Source organism: Notechis scutatus, chromosome 14 (genome assembly GCF_049901735.1).
Source record: "Notechis scutatus isolate UNSWTSFEM ecotype Mainland chromosome 14, rNotScu1.2, whole genome shotgun sequence".
In the NCBI taxonomy this organism is placed as follows: Eukaryota; Metazoa; Chordata; class Lepidosauria; order Squamata; family Elapidae; genus Notechis; species Notechis scutatus.
The window spans coordinates 4,556,214-4,576,356 of NC_142022.1; the positions used below are offsets into that span (position 1 = coordinate 4,556,214).

At 44.7% G+C, this 20,143-nt stretch overlaps 1 protein-coding gene across 1 annotated transcript in view; it reads right to left on the reverse strand.

The window, feature by feature from the left end:
• ACTN3 (actinin alpha 3) overlaps positions 1-20,143 on the reverse strand; it is a 39,720-nt gene that overhangs the window by 5,648 nt on the left and 13,929 nt on the right. The window contains exons 2-15 of the mRNA XM_026689056.2: positions 14,492-14,606; positions 13,536-13,655; positions 12,999-13,085; positions 12,103-12,190; positions 10,147-10,225; positions 8,637-8,718; positions 8,294-8,379; positions 7,421-7,513; positions 5,760-5,990; positions 3,413-3,560; positions 2,858-3,008; positions 1,388-1,496; positions 1,129-1,269; positions 147-329 (exon numbers count right to left, since the gene is read on the reverse strand). Of these exons, the coding sequence (XP_026544841.1) occupies positions 147-329; positions 1,129-1,269; positions 1,388-1,496; positions 2,858-3,008; positions 3,413-3,560; positions 5,760-5,990; positions 7,421-7,513; positions 8,294-8,379; positions 8,637-8,718; positions 10,147-10,225; positions 12,103-12,190; positions 12,999-13,085; positions 13,536-13,655; positions 14,492-14,606 (1,713 nt within the window). The remainder of the gene's footprint in view (positions 1-146; positions 330-1,128; positions 1,270-1,387; positions 1,497-2,857; positions 3,009-3,412; positions 3,561-5,759; positions 5,991-7,420; positions 7,514-8,293; positions 8,380-8,636; positions 8,719-10,146; positions 10,226-12,102; positions 12,191-12,998; positions 13,086-13,535; positions 13,656-14,491; positions 14,607-20,143) is intronic.

Genomic DNA, 20,143 nt, shown 5'->3' on the forward strand with positions numbered 1-20,143 from the left:
AATGTGGTGTGTTTTTGTTGCTCTCTGAGCTTGGTTGTTTTCTGCAGGAGTTTCATTACTCAACTAGATAGCCTGGAAAAAAAAAAAAAGGATACCTCCAGATTCTCCCATTCTTAATCCTTGTTTGTTTCTCTGCTGGTCCTCACCTTGTCCCACTTGTTGGCAATGTCGTGATGGGAGAGGGCGGTGTAGGGGTTCTGGCCTGACAGCTTGATGCCGTAGGTCTGAGCAATCTTCTGGATCTCGTTCTGAATGCCCAGGATGGCCATGCGCTCCTTGTCAGCCTCTGGCAGGGTGGCTTTGAACTGCTCGTGGGCTGTGATCAGGCTCTAAAGGAGAGAAGGAAGAGCTTCGGTTAGCAGCTGCCTAAAAGGGCCTGGAAGAATGTAGGCGCCATCCTAGGAGCTGTGGTGGCGCAGTGGTTAGAGTGCAGCATGGCAGGCTGACTCTGCCCATTGCCAGGAGTTCGATTCTGATGGGGCTCAAGGTTGACTCAGCCTTCCGCCCTTCTGAAGTGGGTAAAATGAGGACCCCGATTGTTGGGGGCAAGAGGCTGACTCTGTAAATCACTTAGAAAGGGCTGTGAAGCACTGTGAAGCGGTATATAAATCTAAGTGTTATTGCCCTTCCTTTCTTCCTTCCTCCCTCCCTTCCTCCCTCCCTCCCTCCCTCCCTCCCTCCCTTCCTTCCTTCCTTTCCTTCCTTCCTTTCACAATGGTTAGAATACAGTATTGCAGGCTGATTCTGCCCACAGCCAGGAGTTTAATCCTGACTGGCTCAAGGTTGACTCATCTTTCCGTCCTTTCCAGGTTGGTAAAATGAGGACCCAGATTGTTGGGGGCAGGACGCTGACTCTGTAAACCGCTTAGAGAAGGCTGTAAAGTGGTATATAAGTCTAAGTGCTATTGCGATTGCCCTCCCTCCCTCCCTCCCTCCCTGTTAGAATGCAGTATTGCAGGCTAATTCTGGCCTGGCTCAAGGTTGACTCAGCCTTCCGTCCTTCCAAGGTCGGTAAAATGAGGACCCCAATTGTTGGGGACAAGAGGCTGACTAAGCCGCTTGGAGAGGGCTGTTAAACACTGTGAAGTGGTATATAAGTCTAAATGCTCTTGCTATCCTGAGGCCAACCTGGATCTCCTCAATGCTGTGCACAATGAACATGTCCTGGAGGTCCTCAATGGCTCCGTCCATCCAGTTGTTGAACGGGGCGGCTCTCTTGGCAAACTCCAGGTACAGCTGATCAATGGTCTCCAGCAGCTTCTCTACCCGCTGGGCAAAGGAGAAAGAATGCCGGGTGTAACTCCTGAGAGGGAGACGTCTGTGTGGCCACATCTTCCCACCCACCCCCAAACTCCAAGGAGAGACCTTCAACGCACCCTTTTCTCACCTCCAGGGCATCCCTTCTCTTCTGAGTGAGCGTCCCCAAGGTATCCCATTGGTCACAGATGGCCTGGCAGCGGGAGTTCACAGAGGCTGCATCGTGGTAGTCCAGCTCACTGCGGTGATAAATCAGCAGTTTTTGAGACACAATCCTTTCCAGGCCGTGAATGCATATGCAGACTGGGTCACCTGGATCCTGCTTGGCATCTCACGGAGAAGTCCGTCATTAACTGAGGAATCGCTCCTGCCTTTTGGAACATCTTGCTCCCAGAAGCGAGGTCGGCTCCCTCAAGAATTTAAAAGACCTGGTTCTGCCAGTTGGTTTGGGGCTCCAATTTGATACAAATCAGCATTAAGTTTTGGGAGCAAGTTGTTATTCCAGCTTGTTCTTGTACATAAATTCAGCTTCTTTGGAACAAAGCCCAGGGCCTTTTATTATGACCTCAGACTCGACCCAAGCGCTGATAAAGCCAGTTTGGTCTAGTGATTAAGACACCAGGGAAGAAACTAGGAGACCGCGTCTTCTAGTGCTGCCTTAGGCATGGAAGCCAGCTGGGTGACTTTGGGCCAGTTGCTGCCCCTCAAGCCCAACCCCTACACAGGATTGTTGCTGTGGGGAAACCAGGAGAAAGAGGCCGTGTTTGCCTATGTTTGCCACCTTGAGTTGTTTATGAAAATAATAAATTATCGCCTTATCAATTATGCGTACAGACACACACATACAAACGCGCACTATCTTACTTGATTTTATCTTATTTGTTCCTAGCAACTTCAAGATGTACTTTGTGGGAGTCAAACTCCGTATATCTTAAAAGTTGCCAAAGTTGAGAAACATGATTTTAATCCATCTTAATCAGGTACACACAACCACACCCACCTACATATATTTCCTTCCTTCCTTCCTTCCTTCCTTCCTTCCTTCCTTCCTTCCTTCCTTCCTTCCTTCCTTCCTTCCTTCCTTCCTTCCTTCAATATATATGTATATACATTTCTATGTAAATGTACGTGTATATAAATTATACATTATGTATACACACATAATGTATAATGTATATTGAGCAGGGGGTTGGACCGCAAGACCTCCAAGGTCCCTTCCAACTGTATTATTCCACAGAAGACCCATGGTGGTGCAGTGGTCAGAATGCAGGATTGCAGACTAACTCACTGCCCACTGCCAGCAGTTCGATCCTGACCGACTCAAGGGTGACTCAGCTTTCCGTCCTTCCGAGGTCAGTAAAATGAGGACCCAGATCGTTGGGGGCAACAGGCTGACTCTGTACATCGCTTAGAGAGGCTGGAAAGCACCGTGAAGCGGTATATAAGTCTAAGGGCTATCGCTATACGTGGCCAGCTTCCCAAGTCATTCAGAGATCTCATGCCCTTTCAAGCTTCAGCATTAGGGAGCAGAACTGATGGGGCAGGGTGCTCGTGTGCCTGCCTTTCACCGTAAGGCTGCTGCCAACTTGCTGACACCTACTTGAGCTCCTGAGCGATGGCCGCAATCTGCTCCACGCGGTCCTGGTGGGCGGCCAGGTCGCTCTCGAAGGCCTCGTGCTTACGCATCAGTGCCCGGATCTCATAGAGTGTGGCTGATTCGTAGTCCTTCTGGGACAGCATCTCTTCCTTCCCTGGGGTGGGGGGACGGGGGGAGGGGGGGAGAGGAAGCAGAGGGGAGCTAAAGGCTGGGCTGAGGGGAGGGCGCTGGAGGTTGATCGAGAGCATCTCTGTATAAATGGGGCAGGGTATCCTCCCCTCAGAGTGACTGACATCAAACTAGATCGTGACAGGCTGTAAGCTGAGGGCATATATGGGTCCAGTATCTGATTTTTGAAAATATAAATGATCGTGTGGTTCAATGGTTAGATGGCCTAGACATTGATATTTTAACATAGACCTTTTTAACATATTTTATTATGTTTTGCTCATCTAGGTGAAACCTTAATATACTTGTATATTGCTAGCCTATGTAGGATATGCCTAAGTAAAGAAACAGGAACAGAGAAGGGGACTCCGTTGGGGTCTCCGCAGATACCTCTGGTCCAGTTCTCGTGCAGAGTGGCCTTCTGCTTGAACTTCTCAGCCAGGTGGTCCAGCCGCTCCAGGCGCCTGATCTCCGTCAGCAGCCATTCTTCGTATCCTTTTTCAACTTGTTCCAGACCTTTCCAGGCATTGGCAATGTCCTGTGGGCACAGGGGAGGGGAACAGCCTCAGCTAGCGGGAGGGTCCCAGCCACACTTGCCGCTGATCAGCCACCTTCAGAAATCCTCCTGCATCTCCTCCTCCCGCTCCCAATGATGCCTTTTACAAAGCAACACCTGCCTGTCTCCCACCCCACCCCAACCGGTCAGGCAGGGAAGGTATGCTGGGGACCCCGTCAGATAAAGAATTCCAATTGGTGGAGTCCAAGAAACGAGTCTTCTTTGCTGTGGCCCCTGCCCCGTGAGATGTTCTCCCCGCACACACCCCCAGGGAAGACGGGCCTTCCAGAAAAGAATGGAAATATGGCTCTACAGCCTTGGATGGGGAGCCCAGAGGAGCAGGCAGCCCTGGGGCTGGCCCTGAGAACCCTCCGCCTTTGAATTAATTTTTAAAAAGTGTTTTAAGTACCCTTCCTCTTCATTTTTTAAACTTTTAGATCTTGTCTTTATCTGTTCGTATCGTATTCCCTCTGTTAAGGGAGATGGGCAGTTTAAAAATGGGATTGATCGATGTCACCTCAGAGTGACCCGAGAGAAGCAACCTGGAACGAAGGAGAAATTTTCTAACAGTGAGAACAATTAACCAGTGGGACAACTTGCCTCCAGAAGATGTGGGTGCTCCATCACGGAAGGTTTTTACATGAGATGGGACCACCATTTGTCTGAAATGTTATAGGGCTTCCTGACTGAGCAGGAGGTTGCACTAGAATACCTCCCAAGTCCCTTCTAACTCTGTTATGCAGTTAATTAAACAAATCTTTGGACAACTAAGTCACCAGAGACTGTTTTTCAGTGAGCTGAAAGCAGATCCAAAGTGGAGCAGCAGGTCGTAAGGAGATCTCACACCCTCCTCTCAATCTCTGCTGAATAAACAGTTTAAAACATTTTGGGGCTACAAGAAGGGAAGCTAGTCTTAATCTCTGTTCTTTTGAAGGCAGTAATTTATTTTATTTTCAGAGGGTGAATCAAGAGCAAGTAAGCAATTGATTGAAATTTGGAACAGCTTTCTCGGCTCTCCGCCTAACAAATGGGAGAGTGAAGGAATTTAATTTTCATGTATTTTTATCTTTTTGTTACCATTTAGCTTTTTTTTAATGTTGACTAAAGATATGATTTGATACGGTATTTTTAGTTGTTTAGTAGATGGCAATCTGTCTTCATTTCTATTTTTTGATAAAGGTTCATATGCCACTCAGTAAGATAACATTATGAATTCAGCTCAAGATTGTGAGAAGAAGGTAGATTAAAAAAAAGAAGTAATCCATTATTTTTTTAAAATGTACAAGAAACAAATCCTAAGCAACCAGTGCCAAAAATAGAGATTTTCAAACCATAAAGCTTCTCTTACTTAAGAGGTCAGGGTGAACAAATCTTGACTTAGTGCCAAAAGAGTATAAGGATAATGACAAGCAAACCTCTCTGAGAAAATACTTTTAATGAGCTGTTTTAATGAAGTGCTTTAATAGCACCGTGCCATCTGGTATCAGTTAATAAACCTGCAAGGCCAATTCTGGGGGAAAAAACTGCAGTGTTGAAACTGTTTTTATAGATGCTACACTTGAGAATTCTCTGTTGGGGAGAGTTGCACAAAAAATTAAGGAATTTTTGCTTTCGTGCACAAGATCAAATTGCCCTGTTAAGGTTCATGTTTGTTGCTTTTCACCATTTCTGATCCTTTTCTGGCCTGTAAAAATCTGCTAAACGGTCTTTTTGGAGGTAGACCTCTATTTGTGAAATACTTTCTTCTTTCAGAAAGTGGCATGGCCTTAACCCTGAGTATTTTTTCAACAGCTCTTAGAAACCTTGAATGCAAGGTTACCCAATCCGGGCAACTTTTAAGACCTGTGGACTTCAATTCCCGGAATTCTAGGAGTTGAAGTCCACAGGTCTTAAAGTTGCCAAGGTTGGGAAACCCCACTTTAACATTTTAATTGTTTAATTTAATTAAAAATAGGATGTATTCCACTAGATAGGAATGTCTTCAAGGGAAAGCAATGAAGAAAGGAGGAAGAAATTCCTTCAGAAGTTTCCACAGGCACCGCAAAACCATGGAAGTACAGGATGGATGCTCTGGCCAGATGTTTTCAGAAGTGGCTTTCGGGAAAAACTGTGGCCAGTCAATGTGAACCCTAGCCCTCCTGTGGCTTGTAGGGCTCCCCCATTTCTGCTCCTTTGACTTACGGAGACCATCTTCCCCTCGGAAGGCATGAAGGCCGGGCGGTTGCTGAGGCGCAGCTTGGTCTGCAAGGTGTTGAAGTTGATCTCCAGCTGGCATTTCTCCTGGACACGGGGAGGTTTGTGCACACGGCGGTAGTCCCGGAAGTCTTCCAGCTTGCGCTGCATGGCGGCCATGTTCTTTTCTGGCACCCGGTTCTCCAGCCATGGGATGGTGCGGCGGATCCATTCCAGCAGCTGGCCAAGAGAAAGAGGATCGGTCATCTTCGGGGAGCTTTGGGAACCACTGTTAGCCCAAACTTCCATTTGGGGCATCTCTCTCTCTCTTTCTTTCTCTCTCTCTCTCTTTCTCCATCTTCCTCTCTCCTATCTGTCTGTCTGTCTATCTATCATCTATCTATCTATCTATCTATCTATCTATCTATCTATCTATCTATCTATCTATCTATCTATCTATCTATCTATCTATATCTCTCGTCTATCTATCTCTATCTATCTATCTATCTATCTATCTATCTATCTATCTATCTATCTATCTATTTCTATATCTCTATATCTCTCTATCTATCTATCTTTCATATTTCTCTATATCTCTCATCTCTCTATCTCTTCTATCTCTCTATCTACTATCTCTAGCCATCTTCCTCTCTCGACCATCTCCCCATCTATCATCTATCTCTCTAGCCATCTCCCTCTCTCCCTCTCCCTCTCTATCTCTCTCTCTCTCCATCTCCCCCCACCTCTCTTTGCATCTCACTTTTATTACTTTTACAAATAACTCAAGGAAGTGAACTTATCCAACACATCTCCTATTTTTCCCACAATAACCCTGTGAAGTGGGTTGAGCTGAGAGAGAGGGATTGGCCCAAAGTCGCCGAGATAGCTTTCATTCCTAAGGCAGGACTAGCACTCCCCACCTCCTGGTGATTGGCCCCAAGTCACCCAGCCGGCTTTCATGGCTAAGGTGAGACTTGAATTCATGGCCTCCTGCCTTTATTTGTTAAAACACATATTTGCATGAGGATGTTCTGGTTGTGATCCAAAATCAGAAACCAGTGTTAGGAGAAAAATCAATGTGCGATCCTTGCTTATTTTCAACAATGCTCATGATTAGGGTTTTTCCTCTTTCCTTTTACCTTAAGGGAAACCTATCACACTTGGGACGCTTGTCTGCCTTTGCCCCAAAGGAAGGAAATGTTAGAAGCCAGTGGGGGGGGGGGGGACCCGCATCCTTTGATGTGTCCATCTTCACTCCCCTCCTATGGACTTGTTATAATATTTTCAAACTCTGCTCTTATAACTCTCACACCTGATAATATCAATCCAGATGAAAAGATTTGATCTGGTTTAAAACAAAGGGAAACTCTGAAATTGTAGACCACAGTTTAGTGTTTTGCTCTCCTGCTCGAGCAAACAGTTGAACTAGAAGACCTCCAAGGTCCCTTCTGTTATTCTGCATTCTGTACCTCCTTTCTAATAAATACCCTCCCTCCAATCAGGATATTAGCATATCAGACCTCCTTGCCCCACCCATGTTCTTGCTTCCATCCTGGCTATCAAATAGAATAAAATTGCTGCTGCAATAGACAGAGGAAGAGATCAAGAGGGGAATTAAAATGGGCCTGGTTCTAGAACTTTCCCTGCGGGTAATTTAAGGTGCAAGTTACCTCACTGGCCAGCTTTTCATACTCCTGCATCAGTTTCTCATTCTCTTGATTGACAGCCAGCACTTTGCAGATCCTATTGGCTGCTGTCTCAGCCTGGAAGCAAAGGGAGGGGGGGGAAAACAGACACGATTTATAACATACCATAAAAAATATTCTCTTCCTCTGCCCCCTCCCCAAGAGATGGGGAGAAAGAAACCCCCTGAGTTTTTCTAATTCCCCTGTATAGTCTCGGACAAACATAAATGCCTCTAGAAAAACAATTGTCTTAACTGGAAGATAACAAAGCAAAAGAGTTTATGGTATTTTTAAACAAATCCTCATTTGGCAACCTCCTAAACCAGGACTGAATTCTGCAAAAGCCCCCCAAAATAACATGAGGGAAAGAGTACAGGTGGTCCTCGACTTACAACAGTTCATTTAGTGACCGTTCGAAGTTACAACAGCATTGAAAAAAGGGACTTAGGGGCATTTTTTTACACTTACAACTGTTGCAGCATCCCCATGATTTACATTCAGATGCTTGGCAAGTGACTCATACTTATGACAGCTGCAGTGTCCCGGGGTCATGCAATCCCCTTTTGCGACCTTCTGACAAGTAAGGTCAACGTAGGAGCCAGATTCACTTAACAACCATGTTACTCACTTAACAACTGCAGCGATTCACTTAACAAACGTGGCATGGAGCACGTAAAATGGGGCAAATCTCACTTTACAAATTTCTCACTCGGCAACATAAGTCCTGGCCTCAATAGTGGTCATAAGTGGAGGATTTCCTACATATATCTATCAGTTTGTCCCGCCGAGGTGGATGGCGTAGTCTTGCCTCCTATAAAGTTAATCCCCTAAGGAAGAAACTTGATTATTTTTTTTTACCTGTTCCGCACCAGCAAAAGCATGATAGAAACAAGAAACGTATGTCATGATGGCTTTCTCATCCGGTTTGGGGGTGTTGACAATATCTGCAGAGAGGGACCAGGAAAAGAAGCGGATGATGGAAGCGGGACACGAAGAAGAATTTTCTTTTCACCAGATCTGCCCCTCGGCCAATCCGGCACTTACTCCGATAAGAAGCTTGATAACTCTACAGAGCAAGTGAGCCGGAAGGCAGGCGTGTTCTCTCCGCCTGCCCCTCCAGTGAACAACTTTAAGGAGCATCCCCCAACTTACTCTCTCCGGTCCAACCCTACCTTTTTAAACCGCACTGAGTTTCTCTTACCTTCTGCGTCCAGCATCTTGGGAATATCCAGATATTTCTCAGCCACCTCAAAAGCTGTGTTGAGGTTCCCAATGGGATCGTCCTAGGGAAGAGATGGACAGAATTATCCTATATGGGAGGTTTCAACTGTGAGAAAAGGGGGCTGGCTAGGATAGAGAGATGGAGGGAACAAGGTGGACATTTCCTAACCATGGTTTGCATGTTCATGAAAAAAAATCACTGGGGAGATAGGAATCTGCCCCAAACTAGATTTTGAGCCTGTCTAGCATGGTAGTATCCGTCAAGCACCGAGGAAATCGAGGGATTCAGGCAGCAAATTAGTATAAAGATTTAATGCAATTTTAAGCTCTTTATAAGAATCTGAACTACTAACAGTCAAAGCAAATTGATGGTAGATAAGAATCAATAGAATTCAAGATGGCTTGGTCTTAGATTTCTTGTGGGCACGCAGAGACTTGTGACTGATGACATGTTTTACCCCTCCCTTGGGCTCATCTCCTGCAGCATCTCTTCTATCTAGCAGAGGCCCTCCAAAGCTTAGGAAGTGGAAGTTCAAACTAGACTGAGTCTTTGAATAGGATGGGCCAAATCCTGAACTTGAGGCCGTCTTCATGCAAAGCTGAATCTTAACTATACAGTTACTTAATTTAGTGACAATCATAAGGGTGGCAAGGGGGTTATAGTGCATCTTTATGCTTAAACCACTATGCATGTCACGGTGGAGAGATAAGAAGGATGGCAATAGCAGTAGCACTTAGACTCATATACTGCTTCAGGGTGCTTTACAGCCCTGTATAAGCGGTTTATAGAGTCAGCATATTGCCCCCAATAATCTGGATCCTCATGTGACCGACCTCAGAAGGACAGAAGGCTGAGTCAACCTCGAGCCAATCAGGATCGAACTGCTGACAGTGGGCAAGTTAGCCTGCCATACTGCATTCTAACCACTGGGAAGGAAGGAAGGAAGGAAGGAAGGAAGGAAGGAAGGAAGGAAGGAAGGAAGGAAGGAAGGAAGGAAGGAAGGAAGGAAGGAAGGAAGGAAGGGCAATAACAACAGCGCTTAGACTTGAGCTGATCAGGATCGAACTGCTAGCAGTGGGCAGTTAGCCTGAAATACTGTATTCTAACCACTGTGCCACCACAGCAGATCTGAGTTGCAAAAATTTGCACAAGCCTTCAATCATTCTATGTTGTAAGCCACCCAGAATCACCTTGAAGTAAGACGGGTGGGAAACAAATCAAAATTGAATCAGATCAATAAAGCCCTGCCTTTTTCTAAAAAAAAATTATGCATTGCTTGGATATAAAGAGAAGCGAGGCTTCCATCACTCAACCATGGCTGCCATTTTGACTTTTTTTGATACCCATCCTTGTAGCACATTCATGGGGATGTTAGGGAGAGATGAGGATGAGCCCAGGAGCTGCCTTAAAGCAGAGGAGGGAAGAAAAGAGGCAGCCAGAAGAGTCAGAAGCAAAGAGCCACACTTGGTCTACAAGGATAGCCCATCACCTTTCTGAGCTTGGCGTAGTCAATGAGGTCAGGACGGTGCCGATGGATCAGGGCGCAGAGGGCCAGGCCGTCCTTCCAGCTGATGGAGGGCAAAGTGGGAGAGAAAGAAGATTGAGTGAGTATAGGATGCATTCAACTGAAGCCAGACACCTCCCTCCCCATACAGACAGTCCTCAACTTACAACCTTTCATTTAGTGACTGTTTGAAATTACAATGGCACTGGAAAAAGTGACTTATGACTGTTTTTCACACGTAGAACCACTGCAGCATCTCCAGGGTCACATGATCAAAATTTACTTGGCTCATATTTGTGACGGTTGCAGTGTCCCAGGGTCACGTGATCCCCTTTTGTGACCTCATGATGGGCAAAATCAGTGGGGAAGCCAGAATCACTGACTTCCCCATTGTTAAGTTAGCTGAGTGTTACTAACTTATCAACTTCAGGGATTCCCTTAACAATTTCGGCAAGAAAGGTCATAAATGGGGAAAAACTCACTTTACAAAGCTCTCACTTAACAACAGAAATTTTGGGCTCACCATCGAGGACTACCTGTAGTTTCTGTTCCACATCGATCACAATAGCTTGATGATTTATTTCCCCACCATTCTTGTGATTTGTTATTGTGGTTTTGCCCTGAAGTCTTTTGCCTTTCTGTAAATTGTGGCTTTTTGATATAGGTAATTCTTGAGTTATGACTGTGATGGAGCCCATCACGGTTGTAGCTTGTGAGTGTTGAAAAGTGAACCACTATGCATGTCATGTGACCGACACCTGATTTTACAACTTTTTATGTGGTGTTAAGCGACAAACGCAGTGAGGTGATTGTGGGATGGTGCAAACGGCTACAAATGGGTCTGGTTGCTGAAGGCTTAAAGTCCCGTGATGTGATCACAAGTGAAGTCCGACTATTGGAACTTCAAATCCAGGTTGTAAGCATCACCCACCCCAGGTAGGTCCATCAGAAGAACCTTGGCTGGTCAAAAGTCAAGGACTACCTGTACATGTTGCTGTTTGGGCTGCATGAATAACTATGCTTAAAGATCGGGTTTGTTCTTAAGAGATGTTGGTGTCCTTGCCAGCCATAAAATTAAATGCAAGCCGGCAGTATGATGCAGTTGCTAAAATGGCGAGTGCTCTTAGCAGCACAAGGTCATTCCATTCTGCCCCGGGAAGACCTCGCTTGAAACACTGTGTCCAATTTTGGAGCCTGCCATTCAAAAATGACAATGACGAATTGGAGCAAATTCAGAAGAGGGCTATCCAGAGGATGAAAAGTCCAGAACCCAAGTCCTAGAGGGATCAGTTGAAGGCCTTGGACATGCCTGGCCTACAGAGGAGGTGACTAAGGGGAGATATGATAGCAGTCTTCACATAACTGAAAAGCTAGAAAAAGGCATGGACTTATATTACGGTGTTGCCCCAGAGGGTGGCTTAAACCTCAGGGTTAAAATTACAAGGAAGGAGATTCAACTAAACATCAGGAGGAACTTTCTGTTTGCGAGCACTGGGTTGGGGGGGGGAAGGTTGCCATGTGATGGGCTAGTGAATTCCTAAGGTCTTAGTTAGTTCTTAGTTCTAATCAAGGAGTGAGCCAAGGAGTGTTTAGTTTCCATCCGCTGCTTCTTGTCCTGCCTTCAGGTATTTTGGGTCAACCTATTCTCCAAAGTACCTGAAGGTAGGACAAAAAGCAATGGATGGAAAGTAATCAAAAAGACAAGCAACCTAGAACTAAGGAGAAAATTTCTGACAGAAAGAACAATTAAGCAGTGGAACAGCTTGCCATCAGAGAGCTCCAACACTGGAGGTTTTTAAAAAAGAGATTATTAGGTAGCCATTTGTCTGAAATGGCATAGGGTTTCCTGCTTGAGCAGGGGGTTGGACTAGAAGACCTCCAAGGTCCCTTCCAACTCTGTCCTGTTAATTCAGCAACACTAAGCCCGTATCTTTGGGGTACCTAATGTGGAAGTTCTGCACATTGACGTTCCGGTACGGAGCCGTCTTCCTTTGGCACCACAGCAGCAGCCCCTCCTTGGCCGAAGTTTCTGGAAGAGAAGGGAAGGAAGTCCCCTCAGGCTTAAGCCAGCCATGACAGAAAACTCTACATTTTCAACAGTCTTCTCTGCGTTTATTATATCGGGAAAGATGTTTTGAATCAGTCCGACCTCCTCTCACTGACAGGGTCCCTGAATCTGGAACCTCTTTCTCTAGTCCTTCGCTTGAGCACAGGAATCTGCCCTTGGCCAAGCGTGTTCATTTTTCATTGAAGCCCGAGGTCTCCAAACATGGCAACTTTAAGACTTGTGGACTTCAATTCCCAGAATTCCTCAGCCAGCTGGCTGAGGAATTCTGGGAGTTGAAGTCCACAAGTCTTAAAGTGGCCAAGTCTGGAAACCCATGATCTAAGTTTAGCCTGCTTTGATGGGCAGGGCTGTTTTCCATCCCCATTATCTCATTAAAAACGAACAACCTTCTGCATGCAAACCAGAAGTTCTACTTCTGAGCCAGTCTCTGTTCTGAAAGGATTACAGAGCATGTTCGTTGCTTTGTGTTGATTATTTATTTACACCACCTAAATGGCATTATTTGAGGAGGGTGGTTATATAAATGTTGTTAATGAAAAAACAAACAAGATTAGTCCATCAAGTCCAGGACTGCTTCCTATGGTTGGCAGTGGCTTTCCAGATTTGTTACTAAAATCCTCCAATCCTTTCCTCTTAGTGAGGTGCTGGGAATTAGACCTAGGAAAGTTGGGGAATGAACTGAGGAGTGGTGCCATCTCCAGATAGATATTTCGGGGGCAGATTTTGGGAACGGGTCAAATCCAAGGGCCTCTTTGTCTTTCATGCTTACCTTCCACTGAGATGTCCTGGATAGCAAATCGAAGGATGATTGTCCAGATCATACCTAGAGTCATCTTCAGGTTTCCGTCCACAATTTCTGGAACAGAAGCAGGGAAGGCGCATAAAAAATGAGGAACGTGGAAAAGGTAAGCTGAGAGCAGCAGGTACATAATCTTTGCAATTTCCCCCATGATCATGTGATCAAAACGGTTGACAATGGGTTCATGTTCATGATGTCACAGCGTCCCAGGATCACGTGATCCCCCTTTTGTAATCTTCTGGCAAGCAAAATCAAGGGGGGAGCCCGATTCACTTCACAATCGGGTTACTAACTTATTAACTGCAATGATTCCCTCAACAACTGGGGAGGTTGTAAAACGGGGCAAAGCTCACTCAACAAATGTCTCACTTAGCAACAGAAATTTTGGTCTCCATTGTGGTCATAAGTTGAAGACTACCTGTACTTGCTGCATGCCAGAAGGAGATTTTTCTCAATTCTGTTCCAGAGAGTAGAGAAAGAAAATACCCCCTTCCCAACGTCACTTACCCTCAGCTCCAATGGATACCAACTTGACCCCCTTGCTGGCAATGAAGTCCAGGGCCTTGTTGACGTTGGCAATTTTGTGGAAACGCATCTTGCCCTTGTCTGGCTTTGGCAATCGCTCACCTGGTGGAGATAAGAGGAGCAGTGGAGGTAAAAAGAGTAGGATTGTGATACCCCCAACCCCACCATGGCAGCACTTATAGGCATTCCTGATCCAAACCCAAAACTCCGTCGACTTATACACACCAGTGTGTGTCTGACTGAGACTGTAGAGCAGTGTGACTCACAGAACATAGGATAATAGGGTTGGAAGGGACCTTTTAGATTAACCCCCTGTTCAAACGTCCTGGACAAGTGGTTGTCCAATCTCTTCTTAAAAACCTCCAGTGATGGAGCACCCACAACTTCTGGAGGAAAGTCGTTCCACTGGTTAATTGTTCTCACTGTCAGAATTTTTTTCTTAGTTCTAGGTTGCTCCTAAATGTGATTAATTTCCATCTTCTTCAGGTGCTTTGGAGAATAGGTTGAGCCCCTCTTCTTTGTGGCAGCGCTTCAAATATTGGAAGACTGCTATCGCATCACCCCTAATACGTCTCTTCATTACATTAGACATAACTTGCTCCCTCAATCAGTCCCATGTCAAAATGTAGATCTCATTGTGACCGGCTGTAAGCTGAGGTCACATATATCTCATTTTTTAAATTTAATTAATTAATTAAATTAATGCTTTAAAAAAAAAAAATTAACGTTGCTATGCTTAGATGGCCTAGACATTGGTATTTGAATATAGATCTTTTTAATATTAATATTTTGTGTTTTATTAATATAGATGAAATGTTAAAATATATTGCTAGTATACACTAAATAAATAAATCTCCTTTAAAGTGTAACCTCTCATTTCCACCACCCTCTGCTGCCTCTCCCCCACCTTCTGACATCAGACATCAGCGTTCTCCTACCTGAAATCACCTCTAATAGGAGCATGAGTTTAAGGCCATTCCGGAAGTCTTCTTCAATATTCTCAATCTGCGTCCCAGCCTTCCGCAAGTGGGAATTGCACCAAGCTGTGAATGTCTGAGGGGTTGGGGGGTATGGAGGGAGAAATACAGCAGAAGTCAGTATGGAGTATTTGGCTGTCACAAGGACCCACTGAATAACTACAGCTTCCAGAGAGAGAGCAGTTTTGTTCGGTTTACACACACACACACAAAAAGTCCTTAAACATTTATTGCAGCAGAAGGTTTTGTGGTCTGAAGTTTCATTCATCAAATTTATTTGTTTCTTTGTATCTTATCTTTGTTATTTTTTTACAAATAACAAGGCAGCAATTGTATCCAACTCGCCTTCCTCCTCCTATTTTCCCACAACAACCCTGTGAGAAGGGTAGGGCTAAGAGAGAGAGGGACTGGCCAAAGTCACCCAGATGGCTTTCATGCCTAAGGCGTGACTAGAACTAGAAGTCATTCATCAAATCTATCTATCTATCTATCTATCTATCTATCTATCTATCTATCTATTATTTATATCCCGCCTTTGGGGGGTAGGAAGACATTGCATTATTTTTGGCACCAGGCATCCCTTGAGCAATGGTGTAGTTGTGGGCAAATCCACCCAGAAGCCCCCTTCAGCTACCTTTGTAGGTCCTTCTGACACAAATATGGATGGATGGATGGATGGATCCCACCTATATTGTTTTGCAAAGGCAGCAAACACATCCAACACACCTTTCTCCTCCTATTTTCCCCACAACCCCGTGAGGCGGTTTGGACTGCCGAGAGAATTAGCAAGAGCAGTAGATATCTTCACGGTAGATGGCTACAACAACTCGTGTCCCTGATTAGGATGTGATTGTATATACAAGAAACAAAACCAGGTTTGGACCACTCTTAGCCAGGACATATGTCAACGAAAGCCCCCTTCAGATGCTGCTATGAAAAGGAAGCGACCACTATATGGGGCTAACGCTACGGCCAAATCACAGAATCCGAAGGCTGAAAGGGACATTATCGTCTCTTGAGTCCAGCACCTGCTTGGGACAGGAGTCCAAATCAAGAGCCCTCCAACAGGTGGCCGTCTAGCTCCTCAGATGGCTACTCTTAAGGGCACAGGTTAAAAACGCAACACAACCACTGCCTTAATAACATGATGTAGTATGGCAGAGCTCAGCACAGCATTGCAACTGTCAAGAGAAGCAGGCAGGATCTGAAAGGTCATGTGTGTTTTGTCATTTCTGTTTATAGTATAAGCACCTGCCACAAGGTACCCGTAACACAACGGGGCAGAAGCAAGAAGCCAGGCAGCTCCTGATGAGGCTGGATTTTTTTGTACCGCCATGTACAATTTCGCGATATACCAAATGTGGGAATGCTGTATGATAATGGCTGACTTTTCATTCATGGTGCCATTTGCCTTTTATTTCAACGGAGAATGCAGGCAGCGTGCAGTCTTCTGCAACTCTGCAAGTCTAAAAATAATCCTCACAGCTGTGTACGCACACAGATTGAAAAATAGCCTGGAAAAATAATAATGTTCTGGGCAGATATCCCTATACCTTCGAAGGAGAAAATGGCAGAACTCTCATTAAATACATTGGGGGATTTGAAATATAGGGAAGAAAAAGCCTCATGTCCCACGGACTTTGCGAAGGAGCCCACTCTGCAAGCCAAGGAAGGGAAAACCACTCCCAGGTTTGAGGTCCTATTCTGTTAACATTTTGAAGGTCTGCTGTCAGTCAATGTTGACAATACCAGTTAATAACTGGTTGTGATCTAAGAATACCTCCTAACAGGAGTGGGATTCTACCAGTTCGCCCCTATTCACTAGAACCGGTTGTTAACATTCTAAGCAGTTGGGAGAACCAGTTGTTAGGAGAAACTACTGGCCTAATCCTGTAAGGAAGGCAGGAAGGAAACATTCTGGTGTTGCTTACAGAAACTGCCTCTCTGCTAACCCTTATTACATTCTTGGCAGGACTAAATTCTAGGACAAGACTAAACGTCTCTGGAGTTTTTTCCCCTCCTTTGCTGGTACTTTGCTTTGACTTATGACCATTTTTCACACCATTTTGCAGCATCCCCAGAGTCATGAGAGGCCAGGCAAGGAGATGTGTGCCTCAATGTGAGTGATATTGAGTTGGCCACGCTCAGCCAATAACATGACCACCAAGCCACGTCCACCCAGTCACATGACCACCAAGGCACACCCACCAACGAAGCCACGGCCACAGAACCGGTTGTTAAAAAATTTGAATCCCACCCCTGCCTCCTAAGTTCTACATATGTTCTAGGAAAACCCAGGTTCCAGCCTCTTTTGGCCATAGAGGCTAACTGAGTGACTTTGGGCCAATCACTGTTAGACTAACCTACATCTCAAGGTTGTCGTAGGGAAAAAGATGAGCGGAAGGAGCACTGTTTGCCGTCTTGAGCTCCTGATACAAATATAACAAATAAATAAAATATTAAATCATGAATGAAGGCAAAAATGCATGTCCCGGGATAACGTTGGAGGATCCAATCTGGGTCAGTCCAGAAAGAAGTTCCCTGCAGATGGGCTCTAGCACAAGTCCAAAAGCTCAGGAAATAAAACCGCTGGTTCCAGTGACCGACCCAGATTGGATCCTGCAAAATATTAAATAAACGGTAATGAGAAATATCCTTTTTTTTTTTGAAGACTCCGGAGCGATGGATTGAATCAAAGCAAACCATAGTGAATACTGGATGGGAGAGAAGCACTGTAGGTTTCATCTCTTTGAATTTATATTAAAGAAATTGTATTTTAAAAAAGAAATGCAGGGGAGTCATAAGTGGATAGTGATTTTCGGCTTGGAGAAGGGACATGTGAACTTAACAGATAGAGCAGCAAGCTTGTGGGGCGATCAGCGCCTTGAGCCAGTTGAATTTCATTGTCCTCTCCTGGCCCTCAGGCCTGGCCAAATTTAGATCTGGCTTAAAGGGCCTGCGATGAAGCCAGCTCCGTGTAATCCCCTGAGTCTGCAGAAGATCTTTATGGTTGGCCTCCTAGAGCCAAGGGGGATGGGAAGGTGGTGGGAGACCGAAAGAGCGCGCCAACTTAAAAATGGTAAGCTTGTACATACTGTAAAGAGTGTAGGTAGTCCTCAACTTACAACAGTTCATTGAGTGACTGTTCAAAGTTACAGCAGCACTGAGAAAAGTGACTTATGACTCTTTTTCACACTTAGGACGGTTGCAGGATCTCCAGGATCACGTGTGCAAAATTCAGATACATGGCAAGGGAGCCCAACATTTCTGTTGTTGAGCGAGACATTTGTTAAGTGAATTTTGCCCTATTTTACGAACGTTCTGGCCATTGCTGCGCTTAGTAAGTTAGTAACAAGTTGTTAAATGAATCTGGCTTCTCCATTGACCTTTGCTTGTCAGGTCGTAAAAGGGGATCATGTGACTCTGTCATAAATATGAGTCAGCCATCAAGCCCCGATCCAGTGACCGTGGGGATCTGCAATGGTCATAAGTGTGAAAAATGGTCATAAGTCACTTTTTTTCAATAACTTTGAATGGTCACTAAATGTACTGTTTTAAGTTGAGGACTACCTGTATATCTTAAGTGGATGAGGGTAAACAGCTTTCCTTGCAATTATCCGGTCTCAAGACAATTTGCAGTAAGATGTAAATTCTCTTTGGCAGATTTCCATTTCCCCTTCTCTGGCCAAACGATACAGCTGATCTCAGCTTTAATCTTTTACCATATCCCTTCTGAAATAGCTGAACAAAGAAGAATGTGCTAATATTCTATTATGAATGAAGGAGAATAGAATATAGAATAGAATAAAAACTTTATTATCACTTTAAATGTACGCTAATCAACATACATTAAAATCAAATTTCATTGCATTCCACTCTCAAAAGATAACCATTATGCATACACACACACACACACACACACACACACACACACATACGACACAGAGAAACAGGACAGTCTAGTTCGGATGTATACATATACACGTCGAAGAAAAAAAGAATCCTGTGAGTTTACAAGAAGGCTGGCCTAGGGAACAAAGTTGTTCCAGAATCTAGAAGTCCTGCTACCTCCTTTGAAACCTCCTCCCAGACAGGAGCGACATAAACAGGCCCTGCAGTGGGTGGGTGTGGTCTCGAACAATGCTTCGAGCTCTGAGCACATAGCACGTATAAGCAGCATCCTGAGTAACGAAATACTGTATATGTGTCCCAGGATAATGATGTGAGATCGAATTTGGTTGGTCACCAGGACCAGAGACTTAGTCTTCTGAGCTTTGGGACTTGTGCTTGGAGCCCACCTTCAGGGAATTTCTTTTTCCTGGAATACGTGTTTTGAGCTGTTCTGTGAGTCGTGAGCTGCTCCTCATAAACACAACTCACAGAACACCCCAAAGCACGTATTCCAATAGAGAGACATTCCCTTAGGATGGGCTCCAGCAGGAGTCCAAAAGCTTGGAAGACTAAATCTCTGGTCCAAATCCCTGACCGATCCAAATTCGATCTCATAACATTCAACTATCTAGATTTCTCTATAATCCACCGAAATTGATTTCCTGTCCACAAAAGTACCCTGCACTAGGTAGCGATTTTAAGGAATTGTTGTACCTCTGGTAGTGTGAATGTGTTTTTGCAGAAGGCGTGAAAGTTAATGTGGCATAACGTGGACAAAAATAGTTAGTACAGAACTAGAAACCCCAGGATCAAACTAAAATCTGGGAAAATCTTAAGCATGTCACTGTGTCCCTCATCTTCAGGCTCCCTTCTCCAGCTTACCCACTTCCGTTACAGTTCAGTATTCATTTTAAGATTGTTTTCCCCACCTGTCCACTGAGTTTTTAAAAAAGCACAGTGGAACAAGGACATTTATTAAAAAGAAAACATGAACGTTGGTTATCTTCAGCTCAGCAAACACTGAGTGTTATCGTGTGCTCCCAAATGAGAAGACAGAAGAGATTGGATCTAGATTAAATCAGAGCTCGTCAAAATGAGTTGGACATAATCCAGTCATTTCACAGAGGACTAAGAGCATTTAACTTCCTCTGACTCTAATCTTTTGGTGGAATCACAGAACCGGCTTCTGAGAAAAGCTTCTAAGGATGAAGGAATTTTTGCTGTGATGAAATATACAGAACCTGTGTTGGTCTAACAAGTTGGTCCGGATAGTTCTCCTTTATTTTCTTCTACTTTACAAAAAATTAATAAACTTCAGAAAGTCTCATCCTCTACCTTCTCAATTGTAGCCTCAGAAATCTGTTACTCGTAGTTCCTTCCTTCACCCCCTAGAACTGATCAGTTAGGCATTGTTTTCATACAAAGAGCTGTAGCTGAAATATGTTTTACATTTTGCAGATGATGCTTCCTGACAAAGTGCTCTTACACTTCCGACGTCCGTATTTATTCTGCAAATATTTATTTTGCAGTTTTGCATAAAAGAGAGTAACATTGTTCTCCCCCACCCCCAGTCATGTCCGATTCTTGGAGTCTGCCTGAACAAATTCTCCTGAAGTTTTCTTGGCAGAAAGAAGTGATTTGCCATTGCTTCCTTTCCCAGGCTGAGAAAAAGGGACTGGCCCAAAGTCACATAGTTGCCTTTGTGCCTAAGATGGAAGGAGT